Genomic DNA, 25,571 nt, shown 5'->3' with positions numbered 1-25,571 from the left:
AGTGTATCCATGAGTTTACCGGTCAAATTGCCAGGGTTAAAGGTTCTACAACACCTTGGTTGTTTCAGCAAGGAGCAACAACGTTTAATCACGTTGTTTTAAGAGTCCATGTTAGTGCAAAAACGTACTCAAGCGCACAAATGCTCAGCCATTCCGTCTTCAGTCAGCCGTTTTTTCCCAAAAAAAGGACTATATATATATAATAATTTAAATTATTGTTATGACAGTTATTTTATTTACTGACGGTCTTCAACCATAACCATCGGTTACACAGTTAAACGGTAATTGTGCCAGCCATAGTTTTCACACACTCTTTGGTTTGAATCTGGCGTGACACACTCACTCATCTTCCTGTTCCAAGGAAGATGTTGTTTAAATGACATCTTGTTGGCAACAGGCAAGGACAACTCCTCAAGGATCTGACAGTGTATGCATTTCCAGAGGATGGCACACATGCCATGTACATGGTAGGGAGAAACCTCAAAATGCAGTCTTTGGATATATAACGAGTAGTGCCTGTTATGTACGACTTCTTATAGTTTCATGAAAGGCCTGAATGAACAAGTCCTCATCCCTCCAATTCTCACTACTCTTCCTCCCTTTTTCTGACATATCATTTCCCTATGATGTTGCTTAACCTGTTTGAATTAGAATACCTTGTTATTCTGTGTATCCGGTGGATTAGTCTTTGGGAATATAATGCTGTAATGCAATTGATCTAAGTCATCAAACAACCCACTGAGCCCCCCTCCCTGTCCTATCTGTCACATTAAGGCCTTCGATCTTGTGTGAGAGGAATCACCTGTTGATTTGAAATGGTTTTGGTGATTTTTATCCCAGGTGTTTGTGTTTGGGAGGCCTTCCGTCGGTGCATGATAAAGGGAGACTTTTAGGGTGCTGGTGTCTTAAGGTTACCTGGTGGAGGACACACCTGTGTCTGGGGGGGGCTGTGTGTGTTTGTGCGCGTGCGTGCATGTGTGTGGGCGAGTGACTGCAGTGTGTGTGTGTGTGGTACTGAGAAGCCAAGGTGCGTTCTTATGTGTGTGTGTGTGTGGTACTGAGAAGCCAAGGTGTGTTCTTATGCAGTGTGTGTGTGTGTGGTACTGAGAAGCCAAGGTGTGTTCTTATGCAGTGTGTGTGTGTGGTACTGAGAAGCCAAGGTGTGTTCTTATGCAGTGTGTGTGTGTGTGGTACTGAGAAGCCAAGGTGTGTTCTTATGCAGTGTGTGTGTGTGGTACTGAGAAGCCAATGTGTGTTCTTATGCAGTGTGTGATTATGACGCTGGTCACAGTCAAACATGCGTGAACCTAAACAACCATTATATTTCTGGCTGCTATTTAGAGTTATCCCAATGTCTGAGCCACATAGATCTTCTTGCTGCTTATCGCAGCTGCAGACACACAAACTCTCTCACACACACACACACACACAGACAGACGCTGTCCGTAGGCACACGCACACAAACACACACGTATCCATGGAGTTTCTCTAGCTATGCTTATTCACAGTTACACACCAGATTCCCACGGTGAAATAGATCCTGGAGATCAGATTCAATCTTTCTTAAAGGGGCAACGTCTTATTTCGAAATGTGAGATATCTTAAAATGAACTTTGAAATATATATTGATATGTATCAAATTACATTTTAAAACCCTTTACATTAATTTGCACAATTATTTTGTTTGCTCTTGAGTCTCGTGTGTAGTTTTGTAGAAGGATTTTAGACTACGTTTCTGCATCTCATTTGTCACGCCTGCTCCCGCTCTCCCTCTCTGGAGCTCAAGGGCGCCAGACTGCCTTCATTATGTCACCATTGTTACAGGCACCTGCACTTCATTACTGGTCACCATCACGCGCAGCAGTGCATCATTGGACTCACCTGGACTTTGTTCCTTTAATGTGTTGACTGCCTTCCCTATTTCTGTCTGCTTCCCCGTGTGTTCCCTGTATCAGCGTTGTTGTCGTTTCCATTTCCCCTGTCCAGACGCTGTCCGTATTCTGTTCCTGTTCTGTTTCAAGCCCGTTATTCATTAAATGTTCACACCCTGTACCTACTTCTCTTCCCTTGCGTCTGTCATTACAGAATGCTGATGCCACTAAGGAAGCATCCGGGAGTTTTTTTGTTTTTTTTGTTTTATTTGGTGAAGTCGGGTCCGGGTGCTGTCGCCAAGGGAACTGGGGTGCCTCAGTCAGCTCGTCAGCACACCTTTTGCTAGCTCGACAGGTGCCCACCCCAAATCATGCTTCAGCCGGCCATCAGGATCCCACGCCTCAGCGGGATCGTAGGGCTGTCATGCCTCAGTCAGATCGTCAGGCTCCCACGCCTGAGCCTGCTCGCCAGGCTCCCACGCCTCTGCCGGTTCATCGGGCTTCTACGCCCCAGCCAGGTTGTCCAGTGCCCATGCTTCGGCCGGCCCGTCAGGCTCGCCCAGGTGGGATGCCGGGTGGCGCCCCTACTGTCACACCTGCTCCCGCTCTGCCTCTCTGGAGCTCGAGGGCGCCAGACCGCCTTCATTACACACACCTGTCTCCATCATTACGCGCATCTGCGCTTCATCACCATCACACGCAGAAGCGCATCATTGGACTCACCTGGATTCCTTTAATTTGTTGATTGCCTTCCCTATTTCTGTCTGCTTCCCCGTGTGTTCTCTGTATCAGCATTTTTGTTGTTTCCGTTTCCCGTCCAGACGCTGTCCGTATTCTGTTCCTGTTCTGCTTCATGTCCGTTATTCATAAAATGTTCACTCCCTGTACCAGCTTCTTGTCCCCGGCGTCTGTCCTTATACATTATTGCTTTCTCTTATTTTAAACACAGACGTTAAGTCCCACCACTCCATCAGCTAACGTGAGTCAGCCTACCGTTATATTCATGCTAGAACTTCACACAAAGTACGACAAAAACTCAAAAGATACCCAGAGGTTATTCTGTGACTACTCCTTGTATTTCTTTTGCAGTGGTATCGTTTTTGTACAATTTTTGTGTCAAAATGATTGGATCGTGACAACATTTGTCCTTATGGGCAGGGACCCAGACCTCACTCCCTGTGTAGTTAGTTATCACTCTAATGATCATAAGTGGTGGGGGGTGAGGGCTTTTTACAGTACCGGATGTGTTTACGTTTGGGTGGAGTGTGGGAGAGAGGTTAAAGAGAATGGGGGCTTGATCAATACACATTCAGGAAGAGATGGGGATCCCGTATGCAGGTTAGGTGCACAGCTCTGCCCTTGCACAATCACATCCGCTGCTGCTACTGTTTATTATCTATGCTGTTGCCAAGTCACTTTATTCCAAGTTATATGTACATATCTACTTCAATTACCTTGTACCCCTGCACATTGATTTGGTACTGGTACCCTGTGTATGTAGCCAAATGATTGTTATTTATTGTGTATTTATGGTAACCTTTTTATTATTTCTCTATTTTCTTTCTCTAGGCATCACTTTCCCAGGTGATGGCCTAGCAGGGTGGCATCCAGATATGTGTGTGGCAGGTTGATTGATGATGATGCTAGTGATGGGGGTTGCTGTAAAGGGCATGGCTCCCGTGTTTAAGTCAGCTTTGAAACTGAAGTGATATTAATCTTTAAACAACTGCCTACTGCTCTCTAAAACACTGTTTATGTGTGTAGGGTTGTTGTGGAGGCTGTCGGGGAATCTCAGGTCTGGCATGATGAGACATGACTCTTATACAAACTGTGTGTGTGTGTGTGTGTTTCAAACTACAGAATATATGGGCAGTTCTACTGTAATGATATTGCGCTGAGACTCAGATTAAAATATATGCTAGACAAAGACCATTTCAAAGTTTAACAAACCATACAACTCTATGCACAAGGACTACTTAAAAAAATGTTTATATATATTTTATTTAATTTTACCCCCTTTTCTCCCCAATTTCGTGGTATCCATTTTTTTTTGTTTTTGTAGTAGCTACGACTCCTGTACGGGCTCAGGAGAGACGAAGGTTGAAAGTCATGCGTCTTCTGATACACAACCCAACCAAGCCGCACTGCTTCTTAACACAGCTCACATCCAACCCGGAAGCCAGTCGCACCAATTTGTCAGAGGAAACACCTTGCATCTGGCAACCTTGGTTAGCGCACACTGCCCGCCACAGGAGTCACTGGTGCGCGATGAGACAAGAATATCCCTACCAGCCAAGCCCTCCCTAAACCGGACGACACTAGGCCAATTGTGTGTCGCCCCACTGACCTCCCGGTCACGGCCGGTTACTACAGAGCCTGGGCGCGAACCTAGGGTCTCTGGTGGCACAGCTGGCGCTGCAGTACAGCGCCCTTAACCACTGTGCCACCCGGGAGGCTGCACAAGGACTACTTTTAACAATTTACACCAGTGGAGGCTCCTCAGGGGAGGACCATCCTCAGTGAATTTCATAAAAATGAAAATAGTGAAACGTAAACAAAATTATCCTTTTTGTCACCAAATACTTGATTAAAACACACTGTTTTGCAATGAAGGTCTTCAGCAGCACTCTGTAGGTTTGCACCATGGTGTAGCCGGAGGACAGCTAGATTCTGTCCTCCTCTGGGTACATTGGCTTCAATACAAAATCTAGGAGGCTCATGGTTCTCACTTCCTTCCATAGACTTACTGTCGCGTTTGCTGTCGGAAGGAGACCAAGGTGCAGCGTCGTAGGCATACACATTACTTTTATTTTCAAAGATACCAAAAACAACTAAATGCAAAAACAAATGTAAAGCTCTATGCAGCGCAGAAGGCAACTACACACAAAACAAGATCCCACAACTGATGGTGGGAAAAAGGGCTGCCTAAGTATGATCCCCAAACAGAGACAACGATAAACAGCTGCCTCTGATTGGGAACCATACTAGGCCAACAAAGAAATAGACAAACTAGAATGCCCACCCAAATCACACCCTGACCTAACCAAATAGAGAAATAAACAGACTCTCGAAGGTCAGGGCGTGACACTTACACAATCATTTGTTATTATGACAACTTCCCGGAGGACGTCCTCCAACCTATCAGAGCTCATGCGGCCAGTGTTGCCATGTTTGCGGTTTTCCAGCTAAATTGGGCTACTTTGAAGACGATGTCGCGGGTGAAAATGTATTGGTCGCGGGTTGCAGGGTTTTTAGGTTATTTCTAAGTTTCACTGCGGCCGCCATGGCATTTCTCTTTAAATAATATATATTTCACTGTGACCTGCTGCTGAGTGACTGAGGGTGGGGGGGGGCACTACAGTTTTTGGCTGAGGCACGTGAGCGAGAGGAGAGAGAGCAGCACGCGTGCACTTTGATAGCCTACCTACAACTGGTAAAAAGTTATTTAGATTGTCATTATGTAGACACATATTTCCAACCCTTTTTCGTAAAACATTTTAATACACTAGAACTGATGCACAACAAGAAATAATGGAGACAAAACACTAGAAAACAACTTTGGGCGGACTAGAGCACATTAAATAAATTAGCTCGGACGTTGAATTACAATCGTAAACCTAGATTTGAGTCTGTAGCTTATTCCTATTGAAATGACAAGTCAATCTCGCAAATGGGCTATTTTATAATGGTTTGTAGTCTTGACATCTGGCACATAACAGCACAATTGCCAGAAAATAAGTTTTTTGATGTTCGTCCAAGTGTTTCTTGCTCAGAGATTTTGAGATCCTCTGTCCAACTTTCATCACTCAGGAGAGTTTATCGGATTTATCTTTAGTTATGCACATGCACAAAGGGGATTTTTTTCCTCTGCGTACACATCACGAAAAACTGAAATGGTCCACCCACACAGACAGTGTGGTTAAGAAGGCGCAACAGCGCCTCTTCAACCTCCAGCAGGCTGAAGAAATTTGGCTTGTCACCTAAAACCCTCAAACTTTTACAGATTAGAGCATCCTGTTGGGCTGTGTCACAATTGAGAGCATCCTGTCAGGCTGTATCACCGCCTGGTACGGCAACTGTACCGCCCACAACCGCAGGGATCTCCAAAGAGTAGTGAGGTCTGCACAACGCATCACCGTGGGAAAATTACCTGCCCTCCAGGACACCTACAGCGCCTGATGTCACAGGAAGGCCAAAAAGATCATCAAGGACAACCACCACCCGAGCCACTGCTTATTCACCCCGCTACCATCCAGAAGGCGAGGTCAGTTATCTCAAGGCCATCAGACTGTTAAACAGCCATCACTAACACCGAGAGGTTGCTGCCTACATACAGACTTGAAATCATTGGCCACTTAATAAAGTGACTAGTGATCCAATTATTTAAATTCTTATGGTATAGGGGACGCTTGCATCTCACTTGGCCAAGAGCCAGGGAAAATGCAGCGTGGCAAATTCAAAGAAAATTATTTAAAAATCAAACTTTCATTAAATCACATAAGATACTCAATTAAAGCTACACTCGGGAATCCAGCCAACATGTCAGATTTTAAAAAAGCTTTTCGGCGAAAGCATAAGAAGCTATTATCTGATGATGGAACGACAGTAAACAAAGAGGGTAGCATATTTCAACCCTGCAGGCGCTACACAAAACGCAGAAATAAAATATAAAACATGCCTTACCTTTGACAAGCTTCTTTTGTTGGCACTCCAATATGTCCCATAAACATCACAATTGGTCATTTTGTTTGATTAATTCGTCCATATATATCTAAAATGTCAATTTTATTTGGCGCGTTTGATCAAGAAGAAAAACAGCTTCCAAATGACAAAATATTTCAAAAGTTGCCTATAAACTTTAGGTATTTTTAAACGTTAATAATCGATCAAATTGAAGACGGGTCTATCTGTGTTCAATACAGGAAGACAACAAACCAAGCTACTTTTCAAGTCTTGCGCAACTCTCAACAGTGTTATGCAGTTCCTAGATGGCTGTACTTCTTCATTGCACAAATGAATAACCTCAACCAAATTTCAAAGACTGGTGACATCCGGTGGAAGCGGTAGGAACTGAAATCAAGTTCCTAAGAAATATTGTTTGCCAATGAGAACTCACTGAACAGACAGAGACCTAAAAAAACAAAATCCTGAACGGTTAGTCCTCAGGGTTTTGACTGCTACATAAGTTCTGTTATACTCATAGACATGCTTCAAACAGTTTTAGAAACTTCAGAGTGTTTTCTATCCAAATCTACTAATAATATGCATATCTTATATTCTTGGCATGAGTAGCAAGTTGAAATTGGACACGCTATTTATCCAAAAGTGAAAATGCTGCCCCCTATACCTTAAGAAGTTAATGCCACTGTCATAATGTTTAAATTTCTTGCATCACTTATCTCATATGTATATAATGTATTTCATACAGCCGGTCTGTCATTGCTCATCCATATATTTATATAGAAGGTATTTTTGCCCTAAAAGGCAGCTGTGTGTCAGTGTCTCGCCAAACACAGGCTGATCTGGAGTCAGTGTAAGACATGTGTCAGGGCTGGGCCATACTGACACACTGCTCTGGCACTGGTCTAGAGTCAGTATAAGATGTGTGTCAGCCCTACTGAGACATTGCTCTGGGGTGTCTGAACTAGACCGGGCATGACATCACTGTCCATATTTATATTTATTTACCTTTATTTAACTAGGAAAGTCAGTTAAGAGCAATTTCTTATTTTCAATGATGGCCTGGGAACAGTGGGTTAACTGCCTGTTCAGGGGCAGAATGACAGATTTGTACCTTGTCAGCTCAGGGGTTTGAACTTGCAACCTTCCGGTTACTAGTCCAACACTCTAACCACTAGGCTACCCTGCCGCCCCGCCCCATATGCTGTAGTCAACATGCACACATGCACACACACACACACACACAGCCTCACACACACACACATTGTACCTTGTCAGCTCAGGGGTTTGAACTTGCAACCTTCCGGTTACTAGTCCAACACTCTAACCACTAGGCTACCCTGCCGCCCCATATGCTGTAGTCAACATGCACACACACACACACACAGCCTCACACACACACACACATTGTATTCATTCCCATACCCCCTATTGGGCCTCAATCCACCTCTCTTGTGGGACTGGAAACACTGTACGCTGCCATAAAGCAGACTGTCCCATTCCACTCTGCTGCTGCTGCCTGGGCTGAGGCTAAGTGTGGAGGCCAGGCGACAGAAACACAATGTACTCTGTTGTAGCGTCTCCACTGCGCTCTCCAGTTCTGCTCCCACACAGATGGCTCATGTCAGAGGAACTAAGAGGTTATGGAAATGATGTTCTTACTAAAGTCTTCGCCTCAGCCAGAGCTCTGGAAGAGGGTCATCTTATGGAGACATTTCAACTGTTCTGACTCTAAGCAAATATGATTCCAGTCCAGATATGACCTGAAAAGTTGATCACTGCTCAACTCAAATTCTTCCTTTTGTTTAGACAGTTGCTGCATGAGGCAGCACACACATCTCTTGATCGTGTCAATGAGGTAGACCACATAACATAACAATGTTTGATAAATGATGAGTCAGGGTGAAGACTGACAGGAGTGACGCGAGGGATTCTAACCGAGGCGAGGCATGCTGGAACTTGGGAGGGTCTCAGTCTCGTTTTGTGTTGGTTTGGCTTGACTTGAGTGTTCTTTGTGCATGTGCCAAACCAGCCCTAGCACCGTTTGACAGCAATAAATCTCTCCACAATGTTCAACGGGGTTATAATGTTCAATAATTACTGTTATAAAATCATCAGGCACATCCCTCTACTTCACCCTCTTCCCCCCTCTCTCTCTCTCTTTTCTTTTCCTTTCCTTTCCTTTCCTTCACTCAGCTCCGAGCAGTCTGACGGTGTTAAGTAGCGTTAAAGCTAAGTATGCTAACATACTAATTTAGCGCTGGAGTGGTAACAAAACAGACAGTGATTCCATGACAGTTTGAAGGCTAGCGAGCTAGCTGTGTGCTTCTGTGGTAGCCATGGCTTCACACTGGAACAATAGTTCCAGGGCACCATTGTCATGCTCACCCTTGCCGGGAGGTCCAAGGTTGTTGCTTGTGTGAGTAGAAGGGAAGAGGGGGAGTGAGGGACATGGAGAGTGGGAGATGAAGTGGTAGAGATGAGGAACACAGAGCAAGAGAAGAACAGGCATTGTGGGAAGAAATGCAGAGGACAGTGTTTTACGAAAAGAAGCAGAAGAGAGAGGGGGGAAAGGAGGAGAATGTGAGAGGTTGGAGATGAGCAGAGTGATAAGAGTAGTAGAGGAAAGATTGGAGGAGTAAGTAAGAGGAGAGTAAAGGATGAAAGAGATGAAACTGTACGCTACAGAGAAGAAGAGCAGCAAAAAGAGAGCAGGATAGGTTTTGTGAAAGCGAGAAGTAGAGGGGCTACTTTGTGGGTAAGGGAATGATTCTTGCTTCGGTATATATCGCTCTTAACGTTGTGCGTAATAGGGAAGTATGTGGCGTGTGCGTGCAATCGTGAGTGTGTGTGACTGCCTGGGCAGGAAATGCCAGAGCTGTCCCAGAGGAGTGCTAATTTAGAGGGGCCCATCTGGCCATCCAGCCTGGTCACATAGACTAGACGTAACATAGTAAATGTAAATGCGGGACACTCAAATTAATATCATATGTTACGTTTGGAATGGTTACATAAAGCAAAAACGAAAGTAGGGAGGTTAGTCAGGGTGGATGGGTACAACGTCAACGTCCAGCAACCCAAAGGTTGTGAGGTTGAATCTTGACATTGACAAATAACTTTAGCATCTTAGCTAATTAGCCATTTTTCACTCCTGAACTTAACCTTAACACTAACTCCTGCCTAGCTAATACTAGCCAGCTATCTAGAATTCGTAAACATGTCATACATTTGGCAAATTCATACCATATTATACTTTTTGCAAGTTTGTAACATATTGTATGTTTTGGAAATTCATAACAAATAATAAGAATTGTAATTCATACGTATTATACGAAATGGGTGATGGACATCCACAAATGAATACCTACCATACGTAACGTAATATATCATACTAAATGGAATGACACTGATTTACATACAGAATAATACGAAATGCTCTGAGACCAGGTTGGGCCATCAGTCACCCCCCTTCCTCACCTGTCCCCCTCAGCTGTCCCATCATCTGTAGAGAGCGGGACCAGTACCCCCCTCTGAACACACACACACCCTATCCCTATCCCGCGACCACCCCATATAGCCTTCCCTGTGTGTAAACAGCAGCATGCAACCCCTGTATGCACTATGCACCCCTCTCAACCAATGCCTTTAGTGCTTGTTTGAATTCCCAGACCTCCTTAGCATTAAGCCCTCCCAGTGTGTAGTCTAACCCCCCTTTGCCTTAACGCACCCCTTCACACACTCTTCTTAGCAACACAACCCATGGGCCCACAATAGTACACTCTTATCATCAATGCCTGGAGAATAGTGCTGCATCGGTGTACTGTACACACAGGAAACGCGCTTTCTTGAATTTAGTGTGAACATTTGTACACTCAACAGTAGAACTCAGGGATCTTACTCTAGATCCATTGAATGCGGTAGACCGTGAATTCATATCAACATCCATTGGCTTTTCACCCAAAAAAATCTAGATATTCTAATTGCCAAATGATAGCTCATTATTCAGTATAGTGAATTCCCTCTATAATGGTCATTTTAGTGTTGATTGATTCCATATAGCCATGCCATGTGTGTGTAAATGGGAGCTGGTCTGGTCCCTCTCTGTCATTACCTCCCGTTAACACACTGATCACGACACCAGGGGAGGCCTAGACGACTTCCCCTTAACATGAAAAAGACCTATATGCTCTCAAGGAAATATATTTCTGGTGTTGCTTTCGAGGTGGACTGGAATATACTGATAAACTGCATGCCCTCCACATGACCATTTTCTTATTACACTCACACACACACACACCGTATAGATGAGGTTACAGAGTGAGGACTGTGGTAACTAAGTAATGACTGTTCTGTGACACACTTACACAATTAGAAGTTATAAGGTTATCTTGGGATTAGTAGCCACCCCCTGTAACAGCAGACTTTCTGTTGTCCTCTCAACGCTCGACTCCACTCCCTTCAGACAGAGCGCCATGTCCATGCCCTTACAGTGAATGCTCCACTCACCGGTTTGGTCCAGGTTTAACTAGAGCTCAACTCTTCCTGATAATCTTGGTCTCATTCGTGATTAGAGATGATATTTTGAGCCAGATTTAGATAATCTGACAGTCAAAAAACAGAGGCATGTTTTTGATAGGGGACCCCACCTCCTTTCCTACCCCCCAGCCTCTTTTCTAATCTGGTTCAGTACAGTTGTTACATCTCGCAGATCCTTGGCAGAGATATATATATATATATTTGTTTATTTGGTTTGTCATTTTTTTTAAAGCTCTCTGGCTCTAGGTTTTGCTGAAGGCAGACATTTCCATTCCTCCCCTCAACATTCCATCCGCTCTCCCTCTAACCCTCTCCCCCTTTCCCTCTCTCCCACTCCCTAGCCATTCCTTTCTCTTTATTTGAAACTTTTTCTCTCTTTTCCCTTCCCATGCATGTCTTTTTGACACACTCTTGCCTCTCTCCATTTCGGGTCTGTTTTCTTTCTTTTCTCCTCAATTGCCTCTCTCCTGCTTTTCCATTCCCTCCTTCTCTACCCTTGACGGAGCCTCTCTCGTATTTCTATCGTTCCTTTTCCCTCTCCGCAAATAGCTCTGCTGGCCTGTAATGGCTACTCGGGGGAGTCCTTCGCCCAGCCAGATCCCAGCAGCCACTGCTCTCTCACGTATTGGGCGGCACAAGGTCCCCCTTCTGTTCTCTCTGTATGAATTTACAACCAGTGGGAAATATGCAGGAAACACACACCATTTCAACTGTGGAGTTATGATTATTAAATTGGAAATTTCGTTTTTCCCCAACGAATTAGGAAATGTGTTCAAAAGTCAAAAGTTGAGCTCACAATAGGGACTTGCCTTTGGCGTCCGTCATATTCAATCCAAACATGAAGCACATCATATCCCAATGATCCAAATGATAAATACAACATGGCTTGTGTGCAGCAGACCAGTAGACCGGTCTCAGAGTCTACCAGAGTGTTTGGCCACTTTTAAACTGTGCTGATTGGGACTTTGGCTTTGTACTGTGCCAGGCAGTAACATGCCTACAGTGTAGGGCATATCTGTGCCAAGGTGTCTCTATAGTGAAACCTCTATGACGACACACAACTTCCTCCAGGACAAGGGAAGGACAGGGGACTTTACTAAAGAACAACCCGTGTGGAATTCATGTTATACACATACAATTTGGGTATATAGTTTGGGGAAACCAACATTCCTCAGATTGGAGTTTACTTACAGTCAGTTAAAATGCAGTCAATTAAAACATGTTTATTGTCTGAAGCAGAATGAGACTTGAGTATAAGACTAATGGACAAACACATTCTCTGACACTACGGGCACTGGGAATGGCACCTCAGCTGCGTTTTATTCTCTTCCCAACAAGTACAGCGACATCTCCTGTGGGCCTCCCTGGTCGTCCATCTCCACTCTGTAGGGGTTAGACTAGCATGCTAAATGCTAACCAGCAGCTGAGATGACAATAAAGGGGATATTACAATGTGTTGGCCTGAGGCAGTTTGGCTTGCTCCTTTCTTGGCTACAGTATGTGTGTTCCTTTATTCCCCCGTCCGTCCCTGTGTGCCGGTCCCCTGTATGTACCTCCTCATGCATTCCCCCACCAGCTCTCATTATATTGGACGGCTGCTGGCTCTGTGAGGGGATCTCTGTCTGTGTGTGTCTGTCCGTCTCTGTCTGCGGTGTACCTGAATGAACATTGAGTACATGAGTACAGACTCACTATAGCTGGAGCGGGGCTCTCTACCCCTTTTTTTTTATCTCTCCCCCTTCATCTCTCCATCTCTCTATTCACAGGTCATTTCCCCTATTGGGTTTCGATGAGCTCAGAGAGGTTTTCATGAACACCATGGCTCAGCCACAGTCTAAATCTCCTGACCTGACTTCCACCTGTCAGCGCTTACTGAAGCGAACGGCCTTTCTTATTGTGATGGTCTTCGGTCAATGTCGGAAGCCCTATTGGGGAAAGGGCTTGGTTGTTATGGTGTCCACGTGGACACATTCAGTGCAATATTGTCCAGGTGAATATAGTAAAAAAAAAAAAAAGGCATTTGATATTTTTCCCCCGCTTTTTTCCCTCCACTGCTCACAGTGCACTTCTTAAGTCTTTAAGACTTATTTCTGTCTGCGCCCGACCCACTGTTAGAGGAATGTGTTCGCCCCATGGCGCTCCACCGCATCAGGTAAGTCGGTCAGGATGTTTATTCTGATACCCCATCACCTCACACGGAGGAGAAACAGAAGCAGCCCATAGCTACCCCTGTATACTGTACAGCCGTTCCACACAGACGGAGGCATTGACCGACAGGTTCACTGTGCTGGCACCAAGCCTGGTCTGGTCTGGCTGTTTTTGTCCGGTGTTTGGAGAGAGGAAACAAGTACTGAGCTGAGCGACATCTCCGTGTTCTTCCACACAGCTCCAGTCTGTCTCTACTCCAACACACAACACACTCAGACTCACAGACTTGACTGACTGGCTAATGGCTATAAATAGAAGCCTGAGCCCAGGTCACAACTCAGACACAGGAGCCAAGAGGGAGAGGAAGAATGGGGGGAGGAAAGAGAAAATGAACATGAAGGGGAAGATGTAGGGGGGAAAATGAATAACAGGGGGAAGAAAGAAAAAAGGAGACCAATAGATGGCACGGAAAAGAAGAACCGAGGAAAGTAGGGGTTGAAAAGATTGGGAGGACACAACACAACCTCTCATTCTCTCTCTCCATAGTTATCACCAAAGAGATACCTTTTGGGGGAAAAGGAGGCAGCGCTCTTGACTGATGTTCTATCATACCCAGAGCACAGATGTACCATTAAAAACAAGATGGCTTCCCCTAGATATCCCGTTAAGAGTTTGCTCTAAGTAGTATATCTTGGCATGAAACCGAACCATCTGGTCCCCACTATCTCTGTGTCTACAGGAAGTTGTATCATGTACCCGAGTATGCACCCTACAAATCTCTCAACTCTCCACTGTCTTCAACGGAGGGGTTGTCTGTGACTAGGGATGTTACTATTGTTTTGTAGGCGAGGTGTAGGCTGGAAAGCGTGGAAACAAGGGAGTTAGAGTGGAAAGATACGCCATTTTTGTGTAGGATGGGTCGAGAGGTAGACAAAAAAAAAGGGTGATGATAAAAAAAAAAGTTAAATGATGGCGGTTGTTTTTTGGGGGGTTATGTACCTGTTTGTTGTAAAACGGCAGTATTTTGCAAGACATGGAGTTGCTGTTCTCATCATTCAAGTAAAGGATGTAAACGTGAATTTTAGAAACTTCACAAGACATTCTGGAATGATCTGACAACACACACACACACACACACACACACACACACACACACACACACACACACACACACACACACACACACAGACAGTAAAATGGCTGAGAGGGACTAGGGAATGGTAAAAGCCTGACTATTAAGTGACATTCCAGTCTTTTCACCTCATTTAACAGCTGATTTACCAGGTATGTCATGACAAAGCACATGTGGTGGGGCGGGGGGCTTTTCATCTATTGTTCTTCAAGCAAGGCGGGAGGCCGATGACATCACGAATTCCCATCAGCCTCAGTCCATGCATGCTCTACGCCTTGAAGTTTGCAGTCGTGTCAAAAAAAAATATATATATTCTGCTCAAAATGTTTTACAATGACCCTTTAGTGTGTGTACTTTTATTGTATTTATACTTGGGATATCACTTTTCCGCAGGAAACGTTCAAAACCCCTGGAGTGTGTCTTTAAGTAAAATCTTAGCCTTCTCCTCTGTACTGCACCATCTGCTTATGTCATGTTCATCTTTGAACTCTTCGAGCAGAGCGTGTTTGGAGGTACTACAGGCTCTGCTGCTGTCCAAAATAAACGATTGGTGAGGTTACTGGCTTTCTCTTTCTCTCCGTGTGTGTGTGTGTGTGTGTGTGTGTGTGTGTGTGTGTGTGTGTGTGTGTGTGTTAGGGCTGGGCGGTATACCATGTTTTACGATATACCGGAATTGATGCACGGACCAGTATGGGTTTTTACTTTACCTTCTACAATGAAGGTAAAGCAAAGTGGCATTGAGTTTGAAGGTAGGCCTTGAAATACATCCACAGGTACACCTCCAATTGATTCAAATTATGTCAATTAGCCTATCAGAAGCTTCTAAAGCCATGACATCATTTTCTGGAACTTTCCAAGCTGTTTAAAGGCACAGTCAACTTAGTGTATGTAAACTTCTGACCCACTGGAATTGTGATACAGTGAATTATAAGTGAAATAATCTGCCTGTAAACAATTGTTGGAAAATTGACTTGTGTCATGCACAAAGTAGATGTCCTAACCAACTTGCCAAATTAAAGTTTGATAACAAGACATTTGTGGAGTGGAAAAACTAGTTTTAATGACTCCAACATAAGTGTATGTAAACTTCCGACTTCAACTGTATGAAATGAGTAAAGCAGTATGTAAACATTATTAAAGTGACTATGATGCCATGTCAATGTACATACTGTAGGGCAGCAGCTTCTAGGTGCAATGTTGACTAACTGGGTGGTAGCCGGCTAGTGATGGCTATTTAACAGTCTGATGGCCTTGAGATAGAAGCTGTTTTTCTCTCTCTCGGTCCCAGCTGTGATGCACTGACCTTGCCTTCTGGATGATAGCGATGTGTACAGGCCTCTGCTTGGGTGGTTGATGTCCTTGATGATTTTTTTGGCCTTCCTGTGACATTGGGTGCTGTAGGTGTCCTGGAGGGTAGGCAGTGTGCCCCCTGGTGACGCGTTAGGCAGACCGCACCACCCTCTGGAGAGCCCTGCGCTTGCAGGAGGTGCAGTTGCCATTCCAGGCGGTGATACAGCCTGACAGGATGCTTTCAATTGTGCATCTGTAAAAGTTTGTGAGGGTCTTAGGGGCCAAGTCAAATTTATTCAGCCTCCTGAGGTTGACGAGGCTCCTGTCTGTGTGGGTGGACCATTTCAGATTGTCAGTGATGTGTACGCCGAGGAACTTGAAGATTTTCACCTTCATGTGGATGGGGAGAGGGGCATGCTCTCTCTTCTGTGACCTGAAGTCCACGATCATCTCCTTCATTTTGTTGACGTTGAGGGAGAGGTTATTTTCCTGGCACCACTCCGCCAGGGCCCTCAGCCTACAGGGAGGAGGTGCCTCATCATTGTTGGTAATCAGGCCTACATGAAGTAGCTAAGAGAAAACATTCAATGTAGCCGTGATAGTGTGGAAAGGATCTCGAATGAGTGCAGGAAATGCAGAAATGTATTAAAATGCAGAAAATTATTTTTGGTTGAATTGAACACTATAAAACAATCAGAATAGAGAAAGACCCATTGAAATCACTTTGTGTGTGTGTGTGTGTGCAAAAGACAACGTGCATGCTCAACCTTCGCCTTGTTTGTTTATGACTGCATTGAGGTTAGCTTGGTCGGCTCCAGTAATGTAATTACCATTGTTAATTGCTTCCACAAAAATATTTGACAAAGTTCCTAGTTATGACAGCATCTTTCTCGCTCTCTTCTCTCTTCCTTTCAAATCCTTCTCTTTTGTTCTCCCTATCCTCACTTTGTCTCCACTGCCCACCTTGGTAATGGTCCCCCCCCCCCCATCCTTCTTTCTCCTTCCCAACATCCCCATTTTTCGCTGTCCACCTCCCTTCTCTTTTTTTTCTTCTTCTATCCCTCTCTGTCTGAGCTCATAGTTGGCTGGCGTTGAAGTGGGCTGCTGTACAGAGCTTGGTCTGTTATTCCAATCAGCCTGTGCACGCAGGAAACCCACATGTGTGAAGAGAAAGACAGGACACCTTTACATTACACGGCGTAGACGACACCAACTAGGTCCAGGAGAGACTCAGTACGTCGTGTAAAGAGGCGCATCTAGAATCAGATCACTCTCTTTAAGAGATGTCTCTCACACTATCTTCGGATGTACTGTGGGAGACATCTACACCACAAACCCTGAGTGGAACAGTCAGACATTGAAAAGGAAGTGAGACACCCCACTCGCTAAACCCCCCCCGCCGCCATTTTGTTTCTCGTTCGATGAAAAGTGAATTAACGAAGTAGACCAGACCCAGCTGATATTGCATTGCATTGAAGTCTATGGTTAAGTAGACCTAAATTAACACTTTTTTATATATGGTAAACGGCCTGAGTGAACAAGCTCAACTGATCTATGTTTGGTACAGTGTAAAGACGACGGCTCTTCCACTCCACGTGTCCCTGCGAGAAAAACCTTAATGCTAGCAGACAGTATTTGTTTCCTCTGTTAGCAAAATTTAAAACGAAAGGCTTTTAAAATCCCCACACATTTGTGAATCATTGCATTAATCAAGTGTGCAACATGGTTTAGATGAGAAGCTCCTGTATTGAATTGCGGTCGTTATTTTGTTTCTCTATATACGATGGTATTTACGGTATGCTAACAGCTGCACCCACACATGAAGTAGGACTTTGGCCACACCACATCCAGGGAAGTTGCAAATCTGATTTTGTGAGATCCCACTAGACATATTTTACTCATGTAAATCCAGAGAGAGGGAGAGAGGGAGAGAGAGAGAACAAGCAAGAGAGGGACAGAGACCTCTAACTTGCCCAGGATCCTATTAGTTATCCCATATTTTTTTCCCCCTGCCCCATGGCAAAAAGTGTAGAATAGCAGGATATTAGCTTTAAAACGGCAACATTTTCTCTCTGCACCATGGCAAAAATGTGTTGAATCCACTGTATTATTTAGCCACACCCTATTATCGACGTGAAGTACAACATGAGTTATTTTACATTGATTGTATCGTTAAATCTGTTTATTCACTTGTGGCGTTTTTGATCTGGGAAGCATGTCTGTGGCCTGAATTTGCATCTCTATATGTGAGAGCCTGACTCCCACATATTAACAAAGCAAGCCTGTTAAACACTGTTAAACACTGTGGACCCTCACAGCCAGCCAACTCCCTGTGGGTTGAGAATTTGTGCATGCAATCACGATTCCTTCCGTGCCTCTGTGACCTTTGAACCGGACCCTGTTGCAGACGGTGACCTCTGACCTTTGGGAATGCCTCTAGCACTAATCAGAGTGAAGCAGCCAAGGGCATGGCTTCCACCAAAGTTATTCACATTGATCTCAAGTGGGAAACAGAGACTTAGGTCACTCATATGATGAAGCTAGACAGACCGACACAAGGCTCAGTCAGACAGACACAATGGATGGGTGCATGGCTTTTGTGGTGGTTGTGCTTGGTAGAGATGAGCTGAATCTAAGCCAGGCTACTGAATGTGTTGTGTATGGTCATGTTCCCACCACAACCTCCAGAGAGAGCTGTGTCAGTCTGCCTTGTCACATGCTGAGCCAGCACACTGCAAACACTAACAGGGGTTTCCTTTTCAGTCAGTCAACTTCGGTACATCATACTTGGGAGTCGCACTCTCGCGACTTTGGTTGACTGATCTACAATCACCCCTGACGAGGCCAATGAAATCTGTGCCTCGCTGGAAGCCCCACCTTCCGTAAAGGCGAATAAGCGCGAGGCTTGGATTCACTCGATCAATTATTACGCTCTTCACCTCGGTTTGAATAGGAACGATTCGTGGTACAAAAACAAAACAATTGGAAAACGAGTGTCTTATGTTGCGCCAACTAAACTATCCCATAGTGGTAGAGCGTGCTCACCCCTTGATATTATGTGCTGAAGTTTTTGTATTTGTTCTCACGAGTTTCCTAATCACAAACAATTTGCTGGAGCAATGAGTAAGATGGCTAAGAAAGCAACCGAGACGACAATGGCTAAGCCGGGTTCGGGGTCGAGATCATGCCCCCAGTCGTGTGGTTATACTATTTCTCTTGAGAGATATTCACACGCTCAGGCGGCCCTCGCTCAAACCAGTCCATGTGCGCATTGCCATGTGCTGCATGCAAACTCCCTGGAAAGGCGTGTAAGCATTCCTGAGGAAGCTTGGGGTTACCAATGGCGACTTTCCCGGATGCCCTGTTCGGCTGGTACAGTCGATATTTCCTGGTTCCGGAATGGGACAGGGGTTTACGCCTCATTCTAGACATCTGTGCCCTGAACAAACATCTCCGAGTTTGCAAGTTCAAAATGCTGACAAACCAGAAGCTGTTACGGTCCGTGCATCCAGCGGCTGTTAGGGTCAATATCATGGGATATCTTTATCAATTCTGAACAAAAATGTTCTAGATACGCATTTCCTTAATTTCTTGTATGGAGCTAGGGTATTCTCTGTAATGGGACAGTTCCTACATGCATCCAATCCGGACCTCCGAAAACTAGCTGCTACTAAATGAGTCCAGGGAGATATCTGGAGTGAGATTCAGTGTATTCATAAAGTCTGCAGACCCCTAGACCTTTCCCACATTTTCTTATGTTACAGCCTTATTCTAAAGTTGATTAAAAACCAGTATCATCATCAATCTACACACAATACCCCCATAATGACAAAGGGAAAACAAGGTTTTTAGAAAAAGAGAAAAAAAAGTGTTCAGACCCTTTTCTATGAGAATCAAAATTGAGCTCAGTTGAATCCTGTTACAATTGATCATCCTTCAATTCAATTGATTGGACATGATTTGGAAAGGCACACACCTGTCTACAAAAGGTCCCACAGTTGACAATGCATGTCAGAGCAAAAACCAAGCCATAAGGTTGAAGGAATTGTCCGTACAGCTCAAAGACAGGCTTGTGTTGAAGCACAAGGGTACTAAAAAGGGTACTAAGAAGGGTACTAAAAAAGGTCTGCAGCATTGAAGGTCCCCAAGAGCACAGTGGTCTCCATTCTTAAATGGAAGAAGTTTGGAACCACCAAGACTCTTCCTAGAGCTGGCCGCCCGGCCAAACTGCACAATCGGGGGAGAAGGACCTTGGTCAGGGAGGTGACCAAGAATTCGATGATCACTCTGACAGAGCTCCAGAGTTCCTCTGTGGAGATGGGAGAACCTTCCAGAAGGACAACCATCTATGCAGCACTCCACGAATCCGGCCTGGATGGTAGAGTGGCCAGATGAAAGCCATTTCTCAGAAAAAGGCACTTGACAGGCACCTAAAGGACTCTCATATCACGGGAAACAAGATTCCCTGGTCTGAAGAAACCAAGATTGAACTCTTTGGTCTGAATGCCAAGCGTCACGTCTGGAGGAAACCTGGCACCATCCCTATGGTGAAGCATGGTGGTGGCAGCATCGTTCTGTGGTGATCTTTTTCAGCAGCAGGGACTGGGAGACTACCCAGGATAGAGGGAAAGATGAATGGAGCAAATTACAGAGAGCTCCTTGATGAAAATCTACTCCACAGCTCTCAGGACCTCAGACTGGGGCAATGGTTCACCTTCCAACAGGACCACAACCCAAAGCACACAGCCAAGACAACGCAGAAGTGGCTTCAGGACAAGTCTCTGAATGTCGAGTGGCCGATCCAGAGCCCGGACTTGAACCCGACTGAACATCTCTGGAGAGACCTGAAAATACCTGGGTAGCGACGCTCCCCGTCCAACGCGATAGAGTTTAAGAGGATCTGCAGAGAAGAATGGGAGAAACTCCCCAAATACAGGTGTGTACCAAGTTTGTAGTTTCATACCCAAGACGACTCAAGGCTGTAATCGCTGCCAACAGTGCTTCAACAAAGTACTGAGTAAAGGGTCTGAATACTTACATAAATGTGATATTTCAGTGTTTGATTTTGAATATATTTGCTAAAATTTCTAAATACCTGTTTTTGCTTTGTCATTATGGGGCACTGTTTGTAGATTGAGGGGGAATTGTTATTTAAATCCATTTTAGAATTAGGCTGTAACGTAACAACATTTTGAAAAGTATAGGGGTCTGATTACTTTCCGAAATGCACCGTACAGGCAACAGGGCTCTTGATCCAGGAGGGGATTGAACATCTCTGCTGTAACCAAGAAGCTTGTCCTTGACATCTAGCCACTTAGCTAGCAGGTTAGCAAACCAAATGCTTAGCTGGAGGTCTGAGCTGGATACTATTTGTTATAGTTATAAGCAGTGGCGTACCACACACCTCGGCAGCCACCTGCAAGGCGGAGGTGCCCCAAACCAAATAATAATTTAAACATGTTTTATATATATACTCTACCTTTTCAAAAGTTTGGGGTCACTTAGAAATGTCCTTGTTTTTGAAAGATTTAAAATGACATTTAATTGATCAGAAATAGTGTAGACATTGCTAATGTTGTAAATTACTATTGTAGCTGGAAACGGCTAATCCAAGTTCATCATTTTAAAAGGCTAATTTATCATTAGGAAATTGCAAAAGGGTTATGTGAGCACAGCTGAAAACCGTTGTTAAAGAAAGAAAAAACTGGCCTATTTTAGACGAGTTGAGTATCTGGAGCATCATTCTTACTTTTTATTCTAGCCTACTTGGTAAATATTGTCTAATGAACAATTAGCCTTTTAAAATGTATAAACTTGGATTAGCTAACACAATGTGCCATTGGAACACAGGAGTGATGGTTGCTGATAATGGGCCTCTGTACGCCTATGCAGATATTCCATTTAAAAAAACTGCCATTTCCAGCTACAATAGTCATTTACAACATTAACAATGTCTACACTGTATTTCTGATCAATTTGATGTTATCTTAATAGCCAAATAATGAACTTTTCTTTCAAAATCAAGGACATTTCTAAGTGACACCAAACCTTTTAACGGTAGTGTGTGTATATATAAACTCAAAAAAAGAAACGTCCCTATTTCAGGACCCTGTCTTTCTTTGTTTTTAATAGCAGTTTTGGAGCAGTGGCTTCTTCCTTGCTGAGCGGCCTTTCAGGTTATGTCGGTAGAGGATTCGTTTCACTGTGGATATAGATACTTTTGTAACCGTTTCCTCCAGCATCTTCACAATGTCCTTTGCTGTTCTGGGATTGATTTGCACTTTTCGCACCAAAGTACATTCATCTCTAGGAGACAAAACACGTTTCCTTCCTGAGCTTTATGAAGGCTGAGTGGTCTCATGGTGTTTATACTTGCGTACTATTGTTTGTACGGATGAACGTGGTACCCTCAGGCGTTTGGAAATTGCTCCCAAGGATGAACCAGACTTAAGGAGGTCTACAATTTGTTTTTCTGAGGTCTTGGCTGATTTCTTTTGATTTCCCCATGATGTCAAGCAAAGAGGCATTGAGTTTGAAGGTAGGCCTTGAAATGCATCCACGGGTACACCTCCAATTGACTGTAATGATGTCAATTAGCCTATCAAAAGCTTCGAACGCCATGACATCATTTTCTGGAATTTTTCAAGCTGTTTAAAGGCACAGTCAATTTAGTGTTTGTAAACTTCTGACCCACTGGAATTATGATACAGTGAAATAATCTGTCTGTTTCCAATTGTTCGAAAAATTACTTGTCATGCACAAAGTAGATTGCGTAAACTATAGTTTGTTAACAAGAAATTTGTGGAGGGTTGAAAACAAGTTTTAATGACTGCAACCTAAGTGTATGTAAACTTCAGACTTCAACTGTGTGTGTGTATATGTATGTTTGTATGTATATAACATGCTGAGAGAGATGATTCTGAAAGTAATGGATACATTTGCTTAAACTGTAATAATATAACAATATTTGAAGACAGTAACTCCTTGAATTACTCTGTTACTACTAAAAGTAATATATTACTGTAGATCGTTCTTTTTGTGACATGTTACTTTTGTATCCCATTTCCCCAACACTGTTCCTCATCACTCATCTCACACACACACACACACACACACACACACACACACACACACACTGACTTATTCATTTTGCACAATGATTTCACATTCATTCACTAATTCAGACACGGTTGCCCAGTTAGCCTGTCTGCTGAGGTCTTTATAGAGGTGAGGTTTAAGGGTCAATCAATGTCCTCAGTGTATGTGGGCTACTGTGTGGGTCTTTTAGAATGGCCTGCCTCTGGCCAGCACAAGCCACAGTGACCTCTTCCTTATAACGTCTTCTATTCTGTCTTTGTTGAGGTCCCTACTTTGCTGTACTCTACTGTATTATGCCTTGTATAGGAGATTCATATAGCAAAACGGCATTGCCTCTGTCCTTAGCTCATAGACACAAGGCAAATGTGTGATGTAATCTAATTTGTCAATGTGCTGATACTGGTGAAATTTGAAAGGGCTCTTTAAAAAAAAAGAAATCTATCAACGTCTCAATGGGAGAAACTTGAACAAATGATGTGATATTCAATGTTACTGTCCTGTCATGCTCTACACTATATATGACTCCATAAAGTAATCCGAGTCGGAGAGAGGTTGGCAGGCACTGTCTCAACAGTAAACTGTTTCCGCTCTGTTTCTCATGGGCTTCAAAGTGAGGTGAATGGTTCATGGTGTTTTGCTCGTAGGGCATAGAGATCACATATTCTCTCTCTCTCTCGCTCTTATTTGTATTTATTTATATACAGTGGGGCAAAAAAGTATTTAGTCAGCCACCAATTGTGCAAGTTCTCCCACTTAAAAATATGAGAGAGGCCTGTAATTTTCATCATAGCTACACTTCAACTATGACAGACAAAACGAGGGGGGAAAAAATCCAGAAAATCACATTGTAGGATTTCTAATGAATTTATTTGCAAATGATGGTGGAAAGTAAGTATTTTTCAGTGGGAAGGCACTTAACCCTAATTTGCTCCAGGTGTGCTGTACTACTATGCTGACCCTGTAAAACAACACATTTCACTGCACCTATCCGGTGTATGGGACAGCAAAACACATTTTATATTATGATGACACTGGTGAAGTGGTCTGATGGGACAGCCAAACAAAAGTCCTATGTTTGGCTATGCTACCAGCCTCTGTCATGTGAATGAACCTACTGTTATGCCTATACGCCATCTTGTGTGTGTGTGTGTGTGTGTGTGTGTGTGTGTGTGTGTGTGTGTAGTGTTGCGTATTTTCAGGGATCTCATTACGGTACGAAAGTCCTCTTTGAGAGACTGTGTGATTTGAGTGAGCAGAGAGCAGCAGGCCAGGTTTTCTTGTGTGGAACGAAAACCCTGCAGTGCACCGAGCATAGCTTACATGGGTTCCAGGTGAGACTGAGGGAACAATGTCACTGTGTGCTATTGTTCAGATGTTGTGTAATAAGTGCCTCACTGTCTTACGCAGGGCCCTTCGCCAACGAGGTCAAATAAGGGTATAAAAAAAAATTAATGAACAGGCATAACGGAGAGGAAGAAAGAGCGAGGGATGGAATGAGAGGAAAGGGAGAGAGTCATGCTTGAACAGAGCTCATCTGCTGGCACATTTTGGACAGGCATCACTCTCTGGGAATGCTCGCTAGGATTTAGGCAAAAGTATCCGCAACCAATGCCAACTGTGTGTGTGTGTGTGTGCATGCGTGTGTGCATGCGTGCGTTTGTACGTGCACGTATATGAGAGTGCGTATGAGCGTGTGTGCGTGTACTGTCGACTTAAAATGATATTTTGGCAATGAGGCTCTTTATCTACCTCCCCAGAGTCAGATGAACTTGTGGATACCATTTGTATGCATGTCCATTATGTTAGGGGAACTTTCATGAGCCAATGCTAACTAGCGTTAGCGCAATGACTGGAAGTTTATGTGTATCTAGCACACTGACTGGAAGTCTATGGGTATCTGGGTGCTAGCATATACCCATAGACTTCCAGTCATTGCGCTAACACCACTAGTTAGCAATTGCACTAGAGATATTTAGCAACCTTCTTCAAACTGCTTATTTTGGTTGATTTACTTTTATTCAACTAGGCAAGTCAGTTAACAAATTCTTGTTTACAATGACGGCCTAACCCGGACGACGATGGGCCAATTGTGTGCCGCCCTATGGGACTCCCAATCACGGCCGGTTGTGATACAGCCTGGAATCGAACCAGGGTCTGTAATGATACCGCTAGCACTGAGATGCAGTCAGTGGTGGAAGAAGTACCCAAATGTCATACTTGAGTAAAAGTCTAGATACCTTAATAGAAAATGACTCAAGTTGAAGTAAAATTCTACTTGAGTAGAAGTCTAAAAGTATTTGGTTTAAAATATACTTAAGTATCGAAAGTAAAGGTATAAATCATTTCATATATCTTATTAAGCGAACCAGGTGGCACCATTTTCTTGTTTTTTGTTTTCTTTATGGAAAGCCAGGGGCACACTCCAACACTCAGACATCATTTCCAAATTAAGCATGTGTGTTTAGTGAGTCCTCCAGATCAGAGACCGTAGGGATGACCAGGGATGTTCTGTTGATAAGTGTGTGAAATTGACTATTTTTCTGTCCTGCTAAGCATTCAAAATGTAACTAGTACTTTTGGGTGTCAAGGGAAATGTATGGAGTAAAAAGTACATTATTTTCTTAAGGAATGTAGTGAAGTAAAAGTACAAGTAGTAAAATAAATAGTAAAGTACAGATATCCCCAAAAAACGACTAATACTACTAGTATTTTTACTTAAGTACTGTACACCACTGGATGCAGTGCCTTAGAACCCTGCACAACTCGGCAGCTAGTGTTAAGTGCCTTGCTCTTTACATCCAACATATTTTTCACGT

General features: G+C 43.9%; 1 protein-coding gene across 2 annotated transcripts in view; it reads left to right on the top strand.

Moving 5' to 3' along the window:
• LOC118358016 (drebrin-like) overlaps nt 1-25,571 on the top strand; it is a 60,283-nt gene that overhangs the window by 17,028 nt on the left and 17,684 nt on the right. The window contains exon 1 of one of the 2 annotated variants that reach the window (XM_052478501.1): nt 5,992-6,135. The exons of the other annotated variant lie outside the window; for it this stretch is intronic. Within the exon in view, the coding sequence (XP_052334461.1) occupies nt 6,050-6,135 (86 nt within the window). The 5' untranslated portion in view covers nt 5,992-6,049. Of the gene's footprint in view, nt 1-5,991; nt 6,136-25,571 lie in introns of those variants that run through there. 2 annotated transcript variants of the gene reach the window in all.

Source organism: Oncorhynchus keta, chromosome 25 (assembly GCF_023373465.1).
Source record: "Oncorhynchus keta strain PuntledgeMale-10-30-2019 chromosome 25, Oket_V2, whole genome shotgun sequence".
NCBI classification, from domain to species: domain Eukaryota; kingdom Metazoa; phylum Chordata; class Actinopteri; order Salmoniformes; family Salmonidae; genus Oncorhynchus; species Oncorhynchus keta.
The sequence above is the reverse complement of the archived record's forward strand: the minus strand, read 5'-3'. Positions and strand labels throughout refer to the sequence as shown.